The sequence below is a fragment of the Salvelinus fontinalis genome, chromosome 22 (genome assembly GCF_029448725.1).
Source record: "Salvelinus fontinalis isolate EN_2023a chromosome 22, ASM2944872v1, whole genome shotgun sequence".
NCBI classification, from domain to species: Eukaryota; Metazoa; Chordata; class Actinopteri; order Salmoniformes; family Salmonidae; genus Salvelinus; species Salvelinus fontinalis.
This window is the reverse complement of record NC_074686.1, coordinates 26,635,563-26,655,874: the sequence shown is the minus strand read 5'-3', so window position 1 is coordinate 26,655,874 and position 20,312 is coordinate 26,635,563. Positions and strand designations below refer to the sequence as shown.

The window sequence follows — 20,312 nt, the reverse complement described above, 5'->3', positions numbered from 1 at the left end:
CCTGTTGTATTCAGCATTTCACTGTAAGGTCTACACCTGTTGTATTCAGCATTTCACTGTAAGGTCTACTACACCTGCTGTATTCTGCATTTCACTGTAAGGTCTACTACACCTGTTGTATTCTGCATTTCACTGTGAGGTCTACTACACCTGTTGTATTCTGCATTTCACTGTAAGGTCTACTACACCTGTTGTATTCAGCATTTCACTGTGAGGTCTACTACACCTGTTGTATTCAGCATCTCACTGTAAGGTCTACTACACCTGTTGTATTCTGCATTTCACTGTGAGGTCTACTACACCTGTTGTATTCAGCATTTCACTGTGAGGTCTACTACACCTGTTGTATTCAGCATTTCACTGTAAGGTCTACTACACCTGTTGTATTCAGCATTTCACTGTAAGGTCTACACCTGTTGTATTCAGCATTTAACTGTAAGGTCTACTACACCTGCTGTATTCTGCATTTCACTGTAAGGTCTACACCTGTTGTATTCAGCATTTCACTGTAAAGTCTACACCTGTTGTATTCAGCATTTCACTGTAAGGTCTACACCTGCTGTATTCTGCATTTCACTGTAAGGTCTACACCTGTTGTATTCTGCATTTCACAGTAAGGTCTACACCTGCTGTATTCTGCATTTCACTGTAAGGTCTACTACACCTGTTGTATTCTGCATTTCACTGTAAGGTCTACTACACCTGTTGTATTCAGCATTTCACTGTAAGGTCTACACCTGCTGTATTCTGCATTTCACTGTAAGGTCTACTACACCTGTTTTATTCTGCGCATGTGACAAATAACATTTGATTTGATTTCATTGACTACAATTATGGACAGGTAATTACTAACGGATTACATTTAGAAAGTAACCTACCCAACCCTATCAACGTAGGATTATAACAGGCTATGTCATGTTATACTTACATTGAGCAGCGGGGACAGCTCCACCACTACCATTGGTTCACTGGGTTTGGGTTCTGGTCGGACCGTCACCGTCAGAATCTTCGAGTTGATCACAGCAGGGGCACTGAAAAAAAGAGAGAGAGAAAGAATGGAATGAGTCTGGTTAAAAATCACAAAAGAGCAAGTTTTCAGGGTTGAGTGGGGTCGAAAGGGTAAGAGGGATGTTGTGTGTGTGTGCATGTGTGTGTACGCGTGTCATCAAGCCTCAATAGTAGGAACATGGTACCCGCCTGACCCCCATGGCGCATTTGGGAGGCTTCTGTGGGCGCTCTCTTAAAGCTAATGAGTAACAGAGCCCTAAATAAACCCACAGTCCTTAACATATTAGCATTCAACAGACGACAGCTCCACAGCTAGTTCCACGACAATACCATAGGCCTCTACGCAGGACCTAGCCTGCATCCCAAATCGCACCCTATAGGGCCCTGGTCAAAAGTAGCGCTCTACATAGGGAAAAGGGTGCCATTTGGGATGTAGACCCTAGTCAGCCACACATCGACAAGAGCCCTGACCTGGATAATAGCACCAGGACCCTGGAGAAACAACATATGGAGAAAGAGTGAGAGACCAATAACCAATAGAGAGGGAAGGTAGAAATAAAAGGGAGATGGTTCTCTTGTCATTGTTAATGGATATCATTCCAGCTCTTTTGGACTGAAAGTGTATCATTCGGTAACTAATTTAGCACTAAAGTGCTAAATAAAACGATGAAACGCAGTAGGATGGTCAAAAGTAGTGCCCTATAAAGGGAAAAGGGTGCCATTTGTGATGCAGACCTGATGATGGAATTGAAAGAGGAAGAACACTCACTTGGGGGCAGGTAGGATGACTCCTAAGGTCCGATACAGGATGGCTCCGATGACAAAATATGAAGTCTCTGTTTCTGTTTCTGAAAAACACAAACACAATACACATGTAACACTATACACAGCAGAGAACCTGTTGAGGTCGAAGGTTAACTTCTTGCGACTATAGGGGGTGCTGTTTCAAATTAGCATAATTGTCTCTACAGATGAAACGGCTTCCTACTCAATTCTTGATATGCATATTATTACTATTATTGGATAGAAAACACTCTCTAGTTTCTATAGCCGTTGGAATTTTGTCTCTGAGTGGAACAGAACTCATTCTACAGCAATTTCCCTGACATGGAGTCAGATTTCACACATTTTGGCCCCTGATCTGGAGTCAGTTTAAAGGCCACTGTGAACGCTATGAGGATACGGACACTGCTTACGTCTTCCCCTGGATGCCTTTACGTGATGACGCTTTGAATGGTATCGATTGCGCAATCACAGCCACTATAAAAGAAAAAAACCTGTAGGTAGGAACTCTTTTCCAGCTGCGCCGGACGCGCGGTGGACACCGCCCTGCTCTTTTTCCAAGCATTAGTGTAGCCAGTAATATTTCTCCGGTCATGTTTTCACCCGTTATAGGTGTTAACAGCATCATAAGGTAGTTAATTTGAACCGTTGTATAGCAATTTATATCCTTTTAGTGCGATTTTGAGGCATTGCTTTGTTGTGCACTTTGACGCGCTGGGCACATTTCGGGCTCCCGGTCGTACGTTAGTGGGCATTTCGACGGACAAGTGGACATCTTTCGACCAAAAGAAGATTAGACCCAAGAAAGGATTCTTTGCCCAAGATTCTGATGGAAGAACAGCTCACAGTAAGAACAATTTATGATGATAAATCGTGTTTCTGTCGAAAAATGTTAAAGCTTACGCCGCCATCTTGTTTTGTATAGCTTCGCTTGGCGCAACCTGTATTGAAAAGTAAGGATAATTTAAAAAATGTAAATCAGCGATTGCATTAACTTCTTGGAACTATAGGGGGTGCTGTTCCGCATTAGCATATTTGTGTCTCCAAATTAAACTGCCTCGTGCTAAATTCTTGATCGTACAATATGCATATTATTGTTATTATTGGATAGAAAACACCTTCTAGTTTCTATAGAAGTTGAAATTTTGTCTCTGAGTGGTACAGAACAATTTCTACAGCACTTTTCATGACAGGGTTCAGATTTCAAATTTTTTTACCTCTGATCTGGGGTCTGTTTTTAAGGCGACAGTGAATGCTATGAAGAAACCGACACTGCCTACGTCTTCCTCTGGGTGTCTGTACGTCATCACGCTTTCAATGGAATCGATGGGATATTCACAGCCAGTATAAAAGACCAAAATGTATAGAGACCGCCCTTTCTCGTCGTGCGCCTGAAGCGTGAAGGGCATCGGACCTGCCTCGTTCCAAATCGTTTTCTAACCAGCAATATTTCTCCGGTCATGTTTTTACTCGTTTTAGGTGTTAAAAACATCATAATGTAGTTAATTTGAACCGTTTTATAGCAATTTATATCCGTTTAGTGCGATTTTGAGGAATTTATTTGTTGTGCACTCTGAAACTTTGGACACGTTTTGGGGTGTCGGTCGTTGGTGGTGGACATTTCGAAGGACAGAGGACATCTATCGACCAAAAGACGTTTATAACATAGAAAGGATACATTGCCCAAGAATCTGATGGAAGAACAGCTCAAAGTAAGCAATATTTAATATGATAAATCGTGTTTCTGTCGAAATATTTTAAACGCATATTTCGCCATTTTGTTTGGTATAGCTTCACTTGGCGAACCCTGTATTGAAAAGTAAGGATAATTTTAAAAATGTAAATCAGCGGTTGCATTAAGAACTAATTTGTCTTTCGATTCCTGTAAACCCTGTATTTTTTAGTCAAGTATATGATTAGCTATTAATTAAACTAGATCACTCTGAAAGATGGCGACCGACATTTTCAGGCTTGTTTTGCTACTATTTTCATTGTGTAACCACGGTTTTGTATGGCTAAATATGCACCTTTTCGAACAAACTGTATATGTATATTGTAAAATGATGTTACAGGAGTGTCATCGGAAGAATTCTGAGAAGGTTAGTGAAAAAATTAATATCTTTTGGCGATGTTGACTTTTATCGCTCACTTTGGCTAGAATCAATGCTGGGCTGCTATGTGCTATGTGCTATGCTAATATAACGATTTATTGTGTTTTCGCTGTAAGACACTTAGAAAATCTGAAATATTGTCTGTATTCACAGGATCTGTGTCTTTCGATTAGTGTATGCTGTGTATTTTTACGAAATGTTTGATGATTAGTAGTTAGGTAAACACGTTGCTCATTGTAATTATTCTAGTCCATTTGTGACGGTGGGTGCAATTGTAACCTATGGCAGCTACCTGAAATATGCACATTTTTCTAACAAAACCTATCCCATACCATAAATATGTTATCAGACTGTCATCTGATGAGTTTTTTTCTTGGTTAGGGGCTATAAATATCTTAGTTTAGCCGAATTGGTGATAGCTACTGGTGTTGGTGGACAAATAAAAGATGGTGGATTATGCTAATGTGTTTTTAGCTAATAGATTTACATCTTTACATATTGTGTCTTCCCTGTAAAACATTTTAAAAATCTGAAATGGTGGCTTTATTCACAAGATCTGTATCTTTCATCTGGTGTCTTGGACTTGTGATTTAATGATATTTAGATGCTACTATCTACTTGTGAAGCTATGCTAGCTATGCTAAACAGTGTGTGGGGGGTGGGGGGTGCTCCCGGATCCGGGTTTCTGAGGCAGTAGAGGTTAAGAACTAATTTGTCTTTCGATTCCTGTCAACCCTTTATTTTTTAGTCAAGTATATGATTAGCTATTGATTAAACTAGATCACTCAAAGATGGCGAACGACATTTCCAGGCTTGTTTTGCTACTATTTTCATTGTATAACCACGTTTTTTTATGGCTAAATATGCACATTTCCGAACAAACTGTATATGTATGTTGTAATATGATGTTACAGGAGTGTCATCTGAAGAATTCTGAGAAGGTTAGTGAAAAAATTTATATATTTTGGCGATGATATGATATCGCTCTCTTTGGCTAGAATCAGTGCTCGGGTAACGTTTGCGTATGTGGTATGCTAATATAACGATTTATTGTGTTTTCGCCGTAAAACACTTAGAAAATCTGAAATGTTGTCTGAATTCACAAGATCTGTGTCTGTCCATTGCTATGTGCTGTGTATTTTTAAGAAATGTTTTATGATGAGTAAATTGGTAATACAGGTTGCTGTCTGTAGTAATTCTAGGAGCTTTGGTGAGATTTGTGATGCTGGCTACAATGGCAAACTATGATTTATACCTGAAATATGCACATTTTTCTAACAAAACCTATCCTATACCATAAATATGTTATCAGACTGTCATCTGATGAGTTTTTTTCTTGGTTAGTGGCTATCAATATCTTAGTTTAGCCGAATTGGTGATAGCTACTGGTGTTGAGAAAAAATGGTGGACAAAGAAAAAGGGTGTCTTTTGCTAACATGGTTAGCTAATAGATTTACATATTTTGTCTTCCCTGTAAAACATTTTAAAAATCTGAAATGGTGACTTTATTCACAAGATCTGTATCTTTCATTAGGTGTCTTGGACTTGTGATTTAATGATATTTAGATGCTACTATTTAATTGTGACGCTATGCTAGCGATGCTAATCAGTGTGGGGGGGGGGGGGGGTGCTCCCGGATCCGGGGTAGATACTCGTGAAAGGTTAAAAGTTCACCAACCAGCTGAGAAGAGCTGAGATCCAATAGATAATGACATTTAGAGGTGCACAGAAGTGAAATGATAAAAAACTCTCTTGTACTGAACTCAAAACTCCATCCAGACTTCCTCCTATCTCCTCATCCCCCCATCTCTTCCCCTTTTCAACTCTCTCTTTGCTTCCTCTTTTCAGAACTTTTCTATCCATTTTTGTTTGTTCCCTCCCTCCCTCCATACCCTTTTCACCTCTTCGTCGCTTTCAATAGGCCAAAGAGTCTCTTGCTCCTCTGTGCTTCCTCTGATTTCCCCCTCTCTTTCTGTCCCTTAATCCCTCTCTCCCCAGAGCAGTGTCTCTGAGAGAACAGCTGGCTCCCATAGAGAGGCAGTGTCCCTCTGTAAATGTCACCCTGTCTGGAGGGAGGGATAGAGGGAGGAAGAGGGGAGGGATGAAGGAGGAAGGGAAGGAAGGGAGGAGGGAGGGATGGAGGAGGGAGGGAAGGAGAGAGGGAGATAGCTCAGTCTGAGAGATGAGTGTCTCCACCTCTTTCTCCCTCCCTGGCCCCTTCAGCTGAGAAGAAGAGCAGAGAGATGGAGGAAGTAGAAAGGAGGATAAAGGAGGGAATATGCTCTCATCAAGCACATGGGGTGAGTCATCCAAAATCTAACAGAGAGAGAGAGAGAGAGAGAGAGAGAGAGAGAGAGAGAGAGAGAGAGAGAGAGAGAGAGAGAGAGAGGGAGAGAGAGAGAGAGAGAAGATCAAAGTTGACGATGGAGAGCTGTCACTGTGATGGATCCTAATTGAAGGTTGTGTGCATGAACATGTAGATGAGACTGCATTGTGGGTAAAAGCATCTGGTTGGGAGCGAGGGTTGACAGTCCTACTACACTTGATCAGACCACAAACTCATTACCAGAGACGGGTATACATTGCAAATTCTAATTACAAAATACAACTACAAAATACCTTAAAAAACGAATATATCAAAATAAAATGTAAGATATTTTGCTAAGTATTGTATTTAAAATACAAAAATACATTTGCAAGTTGCCAGCCGAACAGCAAAAACATTCTCAGTAATGGTTACAGAAAAGTCTTACTTGCTATAACTGTGAAATGTTGCTGTTTATCTACCTTAGTTGTTTGTACTGTATTTTATTAGGATCCCCATTAGCTGTTGCAAAAGCAGCAGCTACTCTTCCTGGGGTCCACACAAAACATAAAACAGAATTACATAACATAGAACATCAATAGACAAGAACAGCTCAAAGACAGAACTACATTCATTTTTTAAAAGGGCACACATAGTCTACATATCAATACATACACACAAACTCTCTAGGTCAAATACACACAAACTCTCTAGGTCAAATACACACAAACTCTCTAGGTCAAACTCTCTAGGTCAAATACACACAAACTCTCTAGGTCAAACTCTCTAGGTCAAATACACACAAACTCTCTAGGACAAACTCTCTAGGTCAAACTCTCTAGGTCAAACTCTCCAGGTCAAACTCTCTAGGTCAAACTCTCTAGGTCAAACTCTCTAGGTCAAACTCTCTAGGTCAAACTCTCTAGGTCAAACTCTCTAGGTCAAACTCTCTAGGTCAAATACACACAAACTCTCTAGGTCAAATACACACAAACTCTCTAGGTCAAACTCTCTAGGTCAAATACACACAAACTCTCTAGGTCAAATACACACAAACTCTCTAGGTCAAACTCTCTAGGTCAAATACACACAAACTCTCTAGGTCAAATACACACAAACTCTCTAGGTCAAACTCTCTAGGTCAAATACACACAAACTCTCTAGGTCAAATACACACAAACTCTCTAGGTCAAACTCTCTAGGTCAAATACACACAAACTCTCTAGGTCAAATACACACAAACTCTCTAGGTCAAATACACACAAACTCTCTAGGTCAAACTCTCTAGGTCAAATACACACAAACTCTCTAGGTCAAACTCTCTAGGTCAAACTCTCTAGGTCAAATACACACAAACTCTCTAGGTCAAATACACACAAACTCTCTAGGACAAACTCTCTAGGTCAAATACACACAAACTCTCTAGGTCAAACTCTCTAGGTCAAATACACACAAACTCTCTAGGTCAAATACACACAAACTCTCTAGGACAAACTCTCTAGGTCAAATACACACAAACTCTCTAGGTCAAACTCTCTAGGTCAAATACACACAAACTCTCTAGGTCAAACTCTCTAGGTCAAATACACACAAACTCTCTAGGTCAAATACACACAAACTCTCTAGGTCAAACTCTCTAGGTCAAATACACACAAACTCTCTAGGTCAAATACACACAAACTCTCTAGGTCAAACTCTCTAGGTCAAATACACACAAACTCTCTAGGTCAAACTCTCTAGGTCAAATACACACAAACTCTCTAGGTCAAATACACACAAACTCTCTAGGTCAAACTCTCTAGGTCAAATACACACAAACTCTCTAGGTCAAATACACACAAACTCTCTAGGTCAAATACACACAAACTCTCTAGGTCAAACTCTCTAGGTCAAACTCTCTAGGTCAAATAGGGGAGAGGCGTTGTTGGTTTTTTTGAAACCAGGTTTGCTGTTTATTTGAGAAATATGAGATGGAAGAAAGTTCCATGCAATTGGGCTCAATATAATACTGTATGCTTTCTTGAATTTGTTCTGGATTTGGGGACTGTGAAAAGACTCCTGGTGGCATGTCTGGTGGGATAAGTGTGTGTCAGAGCTGTGTGTAAGTTGACTATGCAAACAATTTGGGATTTTCAACACATTAATGTTTCTTATAAAAGAAGAAGTGATGCAGTACATCTCTCCTCAACTCTTAGCCAAGAGAGACTGGCTGCATAATATTAATATTAGCCCTCTGATTACAATTAGAGCAAAACGTGCCGCTCTGTTCTGGGCCAGCTGCAGCTTAACTAGGTATTTCCTTGCAGCACTGGACCACATGACTGGACAATAATCAAGATAAGACAAACTAGAACCTGCAGAACATGCTTTTTGGAGTGTGGTGTCAAAAAAGCAGAGCATCTCTTTATTACGGCTAGACATCTTTACAACCATTGAATCTATATGTTTTGACCATGACAGTTTACAATCTAAAGTAACAGCAAGTAATTTAGTCTCCTCAACTTCAACAGCCACACCATTCATTGCCAGATTCAGCTGAGTTGAACACACTGTCACCTTGGATAAGAGTGTCTGCTAAATGACAAAAATGTATATATATATATATATATATATATATATATATATATATATATATATATATGTGAAAATGAACAACTGCAAAGCACATTGGGTATTGTCATTGGCCTTGTTTCGGGGCGGAGCTCATTAGAGTAATACTTTTTACATCTACATTTAAGTTATTTAGCAGACACTTATCACACCATAGTGCCATCACACTTTTGATACCAATGTAGGGTGAAAGGGGGCTTCAAAGTTGTGAACCGCAGTAGCAATACAAGGATATAACATTCACAAAAGAGACTGGAATGCCAATAGGGGAAGTGTTGCTGTATACCAAGGTGTTTACAAACCCTACAGGAACTACAGTATATCATCCACATGTATTGATCACATTTTTACAATATCTGTAGAACATTGTTCTAAGGCTGTATTCATAACCATTGGATGCAGTGGTCACACTATACTGTAATGGCTACAACCAGGAAAGCCAAGGTTCTAAAAGCTGGGCCTAAAATAGTGTATAAGAGATCATACAAAATATTTTGCTGTGACTCTTACGTGGATGATGTTAAACATATTTGTTGGTCTGATGTGATTAATAAGGAGCGTCCAGACAATGCACTTGCTTTTTTTCCCAATTATTTCTAAACATGCACCTGTTAAGAAACGGATTGTTAGAACTGTTAAGTATCCATGGATTGATGAAAAAAACTGTACGGTTGAAAGAGATGGGCAAAAGGAGTGGCTAATAAGTCTGGCTGCACATCTGACTGGCTGAATTACTGCAAATTGAGAAATGATGTGACTAAATTCAACAAAAAGAAGAAGAAAATGTACCAGGAAGCCAAGATCAATGGGAAAAACTACTTTGGAGTACTTTAAATGAAATTATGGGCAGAAAGACAAATTCTACTCCTTCTTTGAACGAAGCAGATGTATAATTCATCACAATACCATTTGATGATGCCAATTATTTTTATGATTACTTCCTTGGCAAAGTGGGCAAAGTTAGGCAGGAAATGCCAACAATGAACAGTGAACCATTGCATTCATGCAACAACCAAAAAAGCTTTCTAAGTTAGAATTTTGTTATTATTGTTATCGATCAATAATGGCAAACCTCTTGGCATTGAGAATTTAGATTGGATACCTACCGAGGATGGTAGCTGACTCTATAGCAACTCCTATCTGTCATATCTTTAATCTGAGCCTAGAGGAAAGTGTTTGTCCTCAAGCCAAAGTCATTCCGCTACCCAAGAATGGTAAAGAGGCCTTTACTGGTTCTAACAGCCAACCTATCAGCTGCTGCCAGCTCTTAGCAAACTGTTGTAAAAAATGGTGTTTGACCAAACAAATGAACAACAGAGTTTCAACATGCTTATAGAGAAGTGCATTCATCTCAACACTGACACAAAACTCCACAAAGCAAGTCCTGCAGGCTCTAGTTTTACCTTATCTTGATTATTGTCCAGTCACATGGTCAAGTGCTGCAAAGAAGGACCTAGTTAAGCTGCTGCTGGCCCAGAACACAGTGGCACATTTTGCTCTTCATTGTAACCAAAGGGTGAATATCAATACTATGTATGCTAGTCTCTCTTGGCTAAGAGTTGAGGCAAGACTGACTGCATCACTTCTTGTTTTTATAAGAAACATTAATGTGCTGGAAATTCCAAATTGTTTGCATAGTCAACTCATACACAGCACTGCACACACACACACACACACACATACACAGAGCGAGAGAGAGGGGGAGATGAAAATATGTAAATAAAACACGTATTTAAAATACATGTAACAGAAATACTGCCCATCTATGCTCATTACAGACAACCTGATTGAGACCAGGAGACCATTTTGTCGCACAAACTTTAATAAATTCATTTTCCACAAACAGAATTTGGTCACCCCGTTCTTTTTAAAGCGTTTAAATCGTGTCGGCTAACCGTGAGCCGCTAACTGAAATGGGAAATCTTGAGACGGGCATCTGTATTGAATGAGAGGATATCCAGATTGAGATGAAGCACCAAGCATCCATGAAAGCCAGTTAAATCTAAAGACATGGCCGACATGCTATTAAGATCCATTGCAGCTGTAAGTTAAGTGTAAGTCAAGGGTCAACTGTTGCATGGGTTGTGTTATAGTGCTGGGTAGAAATGAATAAACCATGTTGTGTATCCATTTCTTTATTACACCCTGAACTTCTGGCCTGTCATTGGATCATTATCTTTTATGAGGTTGAATGTGTGTGTGTGTGTACTGTATGTGTGAGTGTGAGCTAGTGCATGGCTCTATGTGGTTATCTGTGTGTGTATGTGTGTCTTAGCCTCTCTATATATCTGGGTCAGTGTCATCCTATGGATCAGTGAACAAGGCTGGTCTTGGGCTGTGGAGCAATTCATGAGCCTATCATAGGCCATTGTGTGTGTGTGTGTGTGCATGTGTGCGTGTGCGTGAGTGTGCGTGTGTGTGTGCATGCGTGTGTGTGCAATATGTGTGTGTGTGCATGTGTCCGCACTTGCACTCTGTCTGTGCTACAGCATGTCTTGAGCCTATTGAGCCTATCAGTGGGACTGTCTGTGGGAGAATGGCTTTGATAAGAGGTGTAATGACCAAACACGTTGATAAACATCCGAGCACTGGTCACAATGAGCTCTCTGCATGGCCACTCTGACCTCTCATCAGCAGCGACATTCTCTTGCCATCACTCTGACTATACAGGATGAGACAGAGGGAGAGAAAGGCCCTGTCAGAGAGGGGTAGGCAGAGAGAGCGATAGAGAAAGTGATAGAGATAGAGAAAGGGAAGGAGAGAGAGATATAGATGGTGAGAGGGGTAGACAAATAGAGAGAGATGGAGAGCGAGAGAGCGAGTGGTTGAGAGAGAGAGAGGAGCTGTGTCCTCAGAGCCAGACAGAGACCCCAGACACTGCTGACACCATTGCAACCTTTCATGTGGATGGCAAGAGGCACACATGAAGTCAGTGTGTGCATGTGTGTGTGTGTGTGCGTGTAATTTCCTGTGGGGCCTTTGTTATTCTGAGGGGGCGGAGGTCAGGATCAGAAACAGAGATATACTCATCTCTTTCTCTATGTCTGTCTCTCTGTCTCTATTTATCTATTTCTATCTACTTTTACCCCAAATCCTCCCCCAAATCTTTGCTTTCCAACCCGTGTCTACAGGGAATACAGGTTGATTGTGAGCTGTGCAGATCCATTTCCCATTCCTCTCAAAATGTTTTGAAAAAGCTGTTGCGCAGCAACTCACTGCCTTCCTGAAGATTAACAATGTATACGAAATGCTTCAGTCTGGTTTTAGACCCCATCCTAGCACTGAGACTGCACTCGTGAAGGTGGTAAATGACCTTTTAACTTATTATGGCTGAAGGGGCATTATTGAGTAGCTTGGATGAAAAGGTGGCCAGAGGTGCCCAGAGTAAACTGCCTGCTCCTCAGTCCCAGCTGCGAATATATGCATATTATTAGACTATTTGGATAGACAACACTCTGAAGTTTCTAAAACTGTTTGAATGATGTCTGTGAGTATAACAGAACTCATATGGCCGGCAAAAACATGAGAAAGAAATCCAACCAGGAAGTGGGAAATCTGAGGTTTGTAGGTTTTCAACTCATCGCCTATCAAATACACAGAGGAATATGGATGATTTTGCACTTCCTACGGCTTCCAATAGATGTCAACAGTCTTTAGAATCTTGTCTGATGCTTCTACTGTGAGGTAGGGGCCGAAAGAGAGGGGATTGAGTAAGGTTTGTCATGAGCTGAACATGCGCTGACCATGTGCGTTCATGTGAGAGCGAGCTCTGTTCTATCGCATTTCTGAAGACAAAGGAATTCTCCGGTTGGAACATTATTGATTTATGTTAAAAACATCCTAAAGATTGATTCAATACATCATTTGACATGTTTCTACTGACTGTTACGGAACTTTTTGACATTTCGTCTGCTTTTAGTGAACGCGCTTCGTGACTTTGGATTTGTTTACCAAACGCGCTAACAAAAGTAACTATTTGGACATAAATGATGGACATTACCGAACAAATCAAACATTTATTGTGGAACTGGGATTCCTGGGAGTGCATTCTGATGAAGATCATCAAAGGTAAGTGAATATTTATAATGTTATTTCTGACTTCTGTTGACTGTACAATATGGCAGGTACCTGTTTGGCTTGATTGGGCTCTGAGCTTTTTTGAAATCTGACACAGCGGATGCATTAAGAACAAGTTTATCTTTAATTCTATGTAAAACATGTATCTTTCATCAAAGTTTATGATGAGTAATTCTGTTATTTGATGTGGCTCTCTGCAATTTCTCCGGATATTTTGGAGGCATTTCTGAACATGGCGCCAATGTAAACTGAGATTTTTGGATATAAATATGAACTTTATCGAACAAAACATACATGTATTGTGTAACATGAAGTCCTATGAGTGTCATCTGATGAAGATCATCAAAGGTTAGTGATTCATTTGATCTCTATTTCAGCTTTTTGCGACTTCTGTCTTTGGCTGGAAAAATGTGTTTTTCTGTGATTTGGTGGTGACCTAGCCTAATCGTTTGTGGTGCTTTCGCTGTAATGCCTTTTTGAAATTGGACACTGTGGTGGGAATAACAAGAAGTTTATTTTAAAAATGGTGTGAAATACTTGTATGCTTGAGGAATTTTAATTATGAGATTTCTGTTGTTTAAATTTGGCGCCCTGCACTTTCACTGGCTGTTGTCATATCGATCCCATTAACGGGATTGCAGCCCTAAGAAGTTTTATTGGCGTCAGACCAAGGCTCTGCATCTGTCGTCTTGCTCCTGGACCCTAGACCCAAATTGGTCTACAATTTCTGGCCTGGTTTAGATCTTATCTGCCGGAAAGATATCAGTTTGTCTCTGTTGATGGTTTGTCTTCTGACAAATCAACTGTACATGTCAGTGTTCCTCAAGGTTCCGTTTTAGGACCTCTATTGTTTTCAATATATATTTTACCTCTTGGTGATGTCATTCGGAAACACAATGTTAACTGCTATGGGGACGATACACAGCTGTACATTTCAATGAAACATGGTGAAGCCCCAAAATTGCCCTCCATGGAAGCCTGTGTTTCAGACATAAGGAAGTGGATGGCGGCAAATGTTTTACTTTGAAACTCGCACAACACAGAGATGCTTGTTCTAGGTCCCAAGAAACAAAGAGATCGTCTGTTGGATCTGACAATTCATCTTGATGGTTGTACAGTCGTCTCAAATAAAACTGTAAAGGACCTCGGCGTTACTCGGGACCCTGATCTCTCTTTTGACGAACATATCAAGACTGTTTCAAGGACAGCTTTTTCCATCTATGTAACATTGCTGTCACGTTCCTGACCTGTTTTCCTTTGTCTTGTATTTATTTTAGTTGGTCAGGGCGTGAGTTGGGTGGGTTTGTCTATGGTTGATTTTTATTTGTTTATTTGTTTTGTAATTCAGTGTTCAGTTTTGTTATATTAAATCATTATGAACACTAACCACTCCGCGTATTGGTCCGATCCGCCTCGCCTCTCCTCGTCCGAGGAGGAGGACGAATATGAAAGCCTTTACAGAAACACCCACCAACAAAGGACCAAGTGGAAAAGGGCAGCGACAGCAGCAACAGAAGACACAGGACTCGTGGACTTGGGAAGAGATCCTGGACGGCAAAGGACCCTGGGTTCAGCCTGGGGAATATCGCCGTTCCAAGGCGGAGTTGGAGGCAGCGACGGCAGAGAGGCGCTGGTATGAGGAGGCAGCGCGGCGACGCGGTTGGGAGCCCGAGAGTCAGACCCAAAAATGTCTTGGGGGGGGGGGGGGGGGGGGCACACGCGGAGTGTGGCAAAGCCGGGTAGGATACCTGAGCCATCTCCCCGTGCTTACCGTGGAGTGAGAGGGCGTCGTACTGGTCAGACACCGTGCGCTTTACCGCATAACACGGTGTCTGAGCAGTACGACGCCCTAAGTCCAGTGTGCTTAGGCCAGTGCGGGCTGTTCCACCTCGCCGCACTGGTAGGGCTAGGTTGGGCATTGAGCCGGGTGTCATGAAGCCGGCCCAACGCATCTAGCCTCCAGTGCGTCTCCTCGGGCCGGCGTACATGGCACCAGCCTTACAAATGGTGTCCCCGGTTCGCCAGCATAGCTCAGTGCGGGCTATTCCACCTCGCCGCACTGGCAGGGCTACGGGGATCATTCAACCTGGTAAGGTTGGGCTGGCTCGGTGCTCAAGAGCGCGTGTCCTCCTTCACGGTCCGGTATACCCGGTGCCACCTCCACGTACCAGTCCTCCGGTGGCAACCCCCCGCACCAGGCTGTCTCTCCGGGTTCTATCCCCAGTTGCTCCCACCTGTCCAGCGCTGTCAGAGCATTCCTCTTCTCCAGCGCAGCCAGAGTCTCTCATCTGCCCAGCACTGTCTGAGCGGCCTGCCTGCTAAGCACAGTCAGAGCTGTCCGTCTGTCCCGAGCCGTCAGAGCTGCCCGTCTGTCCCGAGCCGTCAGAGCTGCCCGTCTGTCCCGAGCCGTCAGAGCTGTCCGTCTGTCCCGAGCCGTCAGAGCTGTCCGTCTGTCCCGAGCCGTCAGTGCTGTCCGTCTGTCCCGAGCCGTCAGAGCTGTCCGTCTGTCCCGAGCCGTCAGTGCTGTCCGTCTGTCCCGAGCCGTCAGAGCTGCCCGTCTGTCCCGAGCCGTCAGAGCTGCCCGTCTGTCATGAGCCGTCAGAGCTGCCCGTCTGTCCCGAGCCGTCAGAGCCGCCCGTCTGTCCCGAGCCATCAGAGCCGCCCGTCTGTCCCAAGCCGTCAGAGCCGTCCGCCTGCCAGGATCCGCCAGAGCCAGCCAGCCAGGATCCGCCAGAGCCAGTCAGCCAGGATCCGCCAGAGCCAGCCAGCCAGGATGCGCCAGAGCCAGCCAGCCAGGATCCGCCCCTCAGTCCGGTGCTGCCCCTCAGTCCAGAGCTGCCCCTCAGTCCGGAGCTGCCCCTCAGTCCGGAGCTGCGTATATGGAGGGTGGCCATTGGGAGGAGGTCACGGAAGCGGGGATTGACTATGGTGGGGTGGGGACCACGACCAGCGCCAGAGCCGCCACCGTGGACAGACGCCTACCCAGACCCTCCCCTAGAGTTTATGGTGGTGCGCCCGGAGTTCGCACCTTAAGGGGGGGGGGGGTTCTGTCACGTTCCTGACCTGTTTTCCTTTATCTTGTATTTATTTTAGTTGGTTAGGGCGTGAGTTGGGTGGGTTTGTCTATGGTTGATTTTCTATGTTGGGATTTTTGTGTTCGGCCTGGTATGATTCTCAATCAAGACGCAGCTGTCAATCGTTGTCCCTGATTGAGAATCATACTTAGGCAGACTGGGTTTCACGTGTGTTTTGTGGGTGTTTGTTTCCGTGTTTGTGTTTTTCACCACACGGTACTGTATAGGTTTCTGCACTTCGTTTATTTGTTTTGTAATTCAGTGTTCAGTTTTGTTATATTAAATCATTATGAACACTAACCACTCCGCGTATTGGTCCGATCCGTCTCGCCTCTCCTCGTCCGAGGAGGAGGACGAATATGAAAGCCTTTACAATTGCAAAAAATCTGAAACTTTCTGTCCAAAAATGATGCAGAAAAATGTATCCATGCTTTTGTCACTTCAATGTTAGACTACTGCAATTCTCTACTTTCCGGCTACCCGGATAAAGCACTAAATAAACTTAAACACGGCTGCTAGAATCTTGACTAGAACCACATTTTTTGATCATATTACTCCAGTGCTAGCCTCTCTAAACTGGCTTCCTGTTAAGGCTAGGGCTGATTTCAAGGTTTTACTGCTAACCTACAAAGCATTACTTGGGCTTGCTCCTACCTAGCTCTCCGATTTGGTCCTGCCGTACCAACACATATGCTACAGTCACAAGACGCAGGCTTCCTTATTGTATCTAGAATTTCTAAGCAAACAGCTGGAGGCAGGGCTTTCTCCTATAGAGCTCCATTTTTATGGAATGGTCTGCCTATCCATGTGAGAGACGCAGACTCTAAGTCTTTATTGAAGACTCATCTCTTCAGTGGGTCCTACGATTGAGTGTAGTCTGGCCCAGGAGTGTGAAGGTGAACGGAAAGGCACTGGAGCGACAAACCACCCTTGCTGTCTCTGCCTGGCCGGTTCCCCTGGCTCCACTGGAATTCTCTGCCTCTAACCCTATTACGGGGGCTGAGTCACTGGCTCATTGGTGCTCTTCCATGCTGTCCCTAGGAGGGGTGTGTCACTTGAGTGGGTTGAGTCTCTGAGTCTCTGACGTGAGCTTCCTGTCCGAGTTGGCGCCCCCCCTTAGGTTTGTGCTGTGGGGGACATTTCCGTATGCTATACTCGGACTTGGGGTAGTAAGTCTCAGGGTAGTAAGTTGATGGTTGAAGATATTCCTCTAGTGGTGTGGGGGCTGTGCTTTTTGCAAAGTGGGTGGAGTTATATCCTGCCTGGCTGGCCCTGTCCGGGGGTATAGTCGTATGGGACCACAGTGTCTCCCGACCCCTCCTGTCTCAGCCTCCAGTAATTATGCTACAATAGTTTATGTGTCGGGGGGCTAGGGTCAGTCTGTTATATCTGAAGTATTTCTCCTGTCTTATCCGGTGTCCTGTGTGAATTTAAGTATGCTCCCTCTAATTCTCTCTCTTTCTCTCTCTTTCTCTCAGAGGACCTGAGCCCTAGGACCATGCCTCAGGACTACCTGGCCAGATAGCTCCTTGCTGTCCCTAGTCCACCTGGTCGTGGTGCTGCTCCAGTTTCAACTGTTCTGCCTGCGGCTATGGAACCCTGACCTGTTCACCGGACGTGCTACCTTGTCCCGGACCTGCTGTTTTCGACTCTCTCTCTCTACCGCACCTGCTGTCTCTAATGCTGAATGATCGGCTGTGAAAAGCCAATTGACATTTACTCCTGAGGTGCTGACCTGTTGCACCCTCTACAACCACTGTGATTATTTCTATTTGACCCTGCTGGTCATCTTTGAACGTTTGAACATCTTGGCCATGTACTGTTATCTCCACCCTACACAGCCAGAAGAGGACTGGCCACCCCTCAGAGCCTGGCTCCTCTCTAGGTATCTTCCTAGGTTCCTGCCTTTTTAGGGAGTTTTTCCGAGCCACCATGCTTCTACATCTGCATTGTTTTCTGTTTGGGGTTTTAGGCTGGGTTTCTGTATAGCACTTTGTGGCATCTGCTGATGTAAAAAGTGCTTTATAAATCAATTTGATTGATTGATTGATTGATTTGAAAAGGAGTTTAAAGTAGGACGTGAGACAATCGTTCACTGTTATGGTAGTGTAATGATTGATTTGGGTTGAAAGCTTGGAGGATTCTAGGCTTGAAACCACCTTAAGATTGAGAATCTTATCTCTGACAGGGTCATGACCTCGAACTTTGTACAGACGACCAGGCTTGTTACTTTCTCTCGCTGTTTAGAGATTATATAAGAAAGTGTGTGTTTTGAAGACTTCTAACATAACATACTCTAAAGCCCTATTTGCACGGGACTAGTATTACTATTGAAGGTTGGTTACGTAATGATTACCCTTGCATTTCTGTTCTTCCAGAGGACGATTCGGACAAATATGTAAACATATTTTTTTCTTATTCCAAATGGACCGTTATGACCCTAGCCTGGAGGCTATAGGCGTGGAGATACACCATTTCAACTTGTCTAGGGATAGCCTTATTTTGGTTTTCAATTCAGAAAAGGCAGTAAGAACAATTAACTGTTTCCAGATCATTGAATTAACTGACATATTTGTCGAATTATCAATTCCTTGGCACAATATCATCCGCTTAATATTTGAAAAGAGAAGTAGGCACTGGGAAAGTTGATATATGACAACACAGATCATTTATCTGAAGGCTACATACACAGCACTCTGTTTTAAGCAAACTGGGTGCAGCACCTGTTAAACTCTGTAATACCCCTCAAAACACAGGGCTGTCAATTCGCACAGGATATGTATTATCAGAGGCCCTTATAGTTTCCTAAAAAACAAAATGTGTTTAGGGCTGGGATAATATCCTTCCCGCCAAGAAAAAATGATTGACATGGTAGATTTGGATGGGATTAATATTACGAATGAGCTGACCTTAATCTAGTCCTTAGGTTTAGGACAACCTGTATTACTCTTCACACACCTTATGAGGACATCTTGATGTAAGTATGGTGAGGTCAGGGAGAGTCTTCAGAGGATGTTTGAAGAACATTTCATTATGAGGAGTGTGATTATGATGATGAAGATGAAGACGCCGGCAACAACGACGATGGCGATGATGATGACAATGTAGACGACATCAATGAAGCTGCTGATGATGGCGATGTTGATGATGGCAATAATTCTGATGAGGACGACGATGATGATGAAGATCATGATCTCTCACCATCGGAGGTGAGGGTGAAGACTTCTTTGGGGATGTAGAGTTTGTCTTCAGCGGATCGAGCCCAGTCCTTCATGCCCCTCCTACCCTTCATGGGGAAATTGATGTCACTGGACACCGCTGTCACGGGCTCTCGCTGTATCGTTATCACTATGGAGACAAAACATATTGTAATCACAATGGAGACAAAACAAATCGTTATCACTATGGAGACAAAACATATTGTAATCACAATGGAGACAAAACAAATCGTTATCACTATGGAGACAAAACATGTAGTTATCCTTATGGAGACAAAACAAATCGTTATCACTATGGAGACAAAACATGTAGTTATCCTTATGGAGACAAAACAAATCGTTATCACTATGGAGACAAAACATGTAGTTATCCTTATGGAGACAAAACAAATCGTTATCACTATGGAGACAAAACATGTAGTTATCACTATGGAGACAAAACAAATCGTTATCACTATGGAGACAAAACAAATCGTTATCACTATGGAGACAAAACATGTAGTTATCCTTATGGAGACAAATACAAAACATGAGTTGACGTCCAACCAAAATAGGTAGAGATGTGCTGACTAAAGGAAAGGCAAATAATGTAACCAAAAAAATTAAGAATTTAGTTATTAACTTGGGAGCGTTGAAGATAAGTTTGAAAAATTATGGAAAGTTAAGGGAATTTTGCAACCCTACCTCTGAGTGTTAAATTGACTACTCACTGAGGTTGTTGGTGACCACCAGGAAACTCTGGAAGGGTTTCTGATCATCTCCTATCAGATGGATGAAGTCCTCCAATATACGCATGAGATGGGCAGCACCAGGAGAAACCTGGGAAGGGGGAGAGAAGAAGGGAGGGAGAGAGAGAAAGATGGTAGGAGGGAGAGAAAGAGAAGGAGGGAGAGAGAAAGAAGCGGGAAGAGAGAGAGAGAGAGACAGACAGACAGACAGACAGACAGACAGAGAAAGGGGGAGAGAGAGAAAGGGGAGGGTGTAAGAAAGAGGGCGGGAGAGAGAAGGGGAGAGGGAGGGAGAGAGAGATATAAAGAGAGAAGGGGGAGGGAGAGAGAGAGATAGAGAGAGAGAGAAGGGGGGAGAAGGGTGAGAGAAGGAAGAGTGTTAGAGTGACAGAGAGAGA

At 43.0% G+C, this 20,312-nt stretch overlaps 1 protein-coding gene across 14 annotated transcripts in view; it reads right to left on the bottom strand.

Annotated features, from left to right (window-relative positions):
- Positions 1–20,312, bottom strand: part of LOC129820109 (adhesion G protein-coupled receptor B2-like) — a 557,707-nt gene that overhangs the window by 139,248 nt on the left and 398,147 nt on the right. For all 14 annotated transcript variants that reach the window (XM_055876984.1, XM_055876983.1, XM_055876992.1 and 11 more), the window contains 4 exons: positions 19,897–20,005; positions 19,170–19,316; positions 1,778–1,856; positions 929–1,031 (listed from right to left, as the gene is read on the bottom strand). In XM_055876984.1, coding sequence (XP_055732959.1) covers positions 929–1,031; positions 1,778–1,856; positions 19,170–19,316; positions 19,897–20,005 — 438 coding nt within the window. The remainder of the gene's footprint in view (positions 1–928; positions 1,032–1,777; positions 1,857–19,169; positions 19,317–19,896; positions 20,006–20,312) is intronic.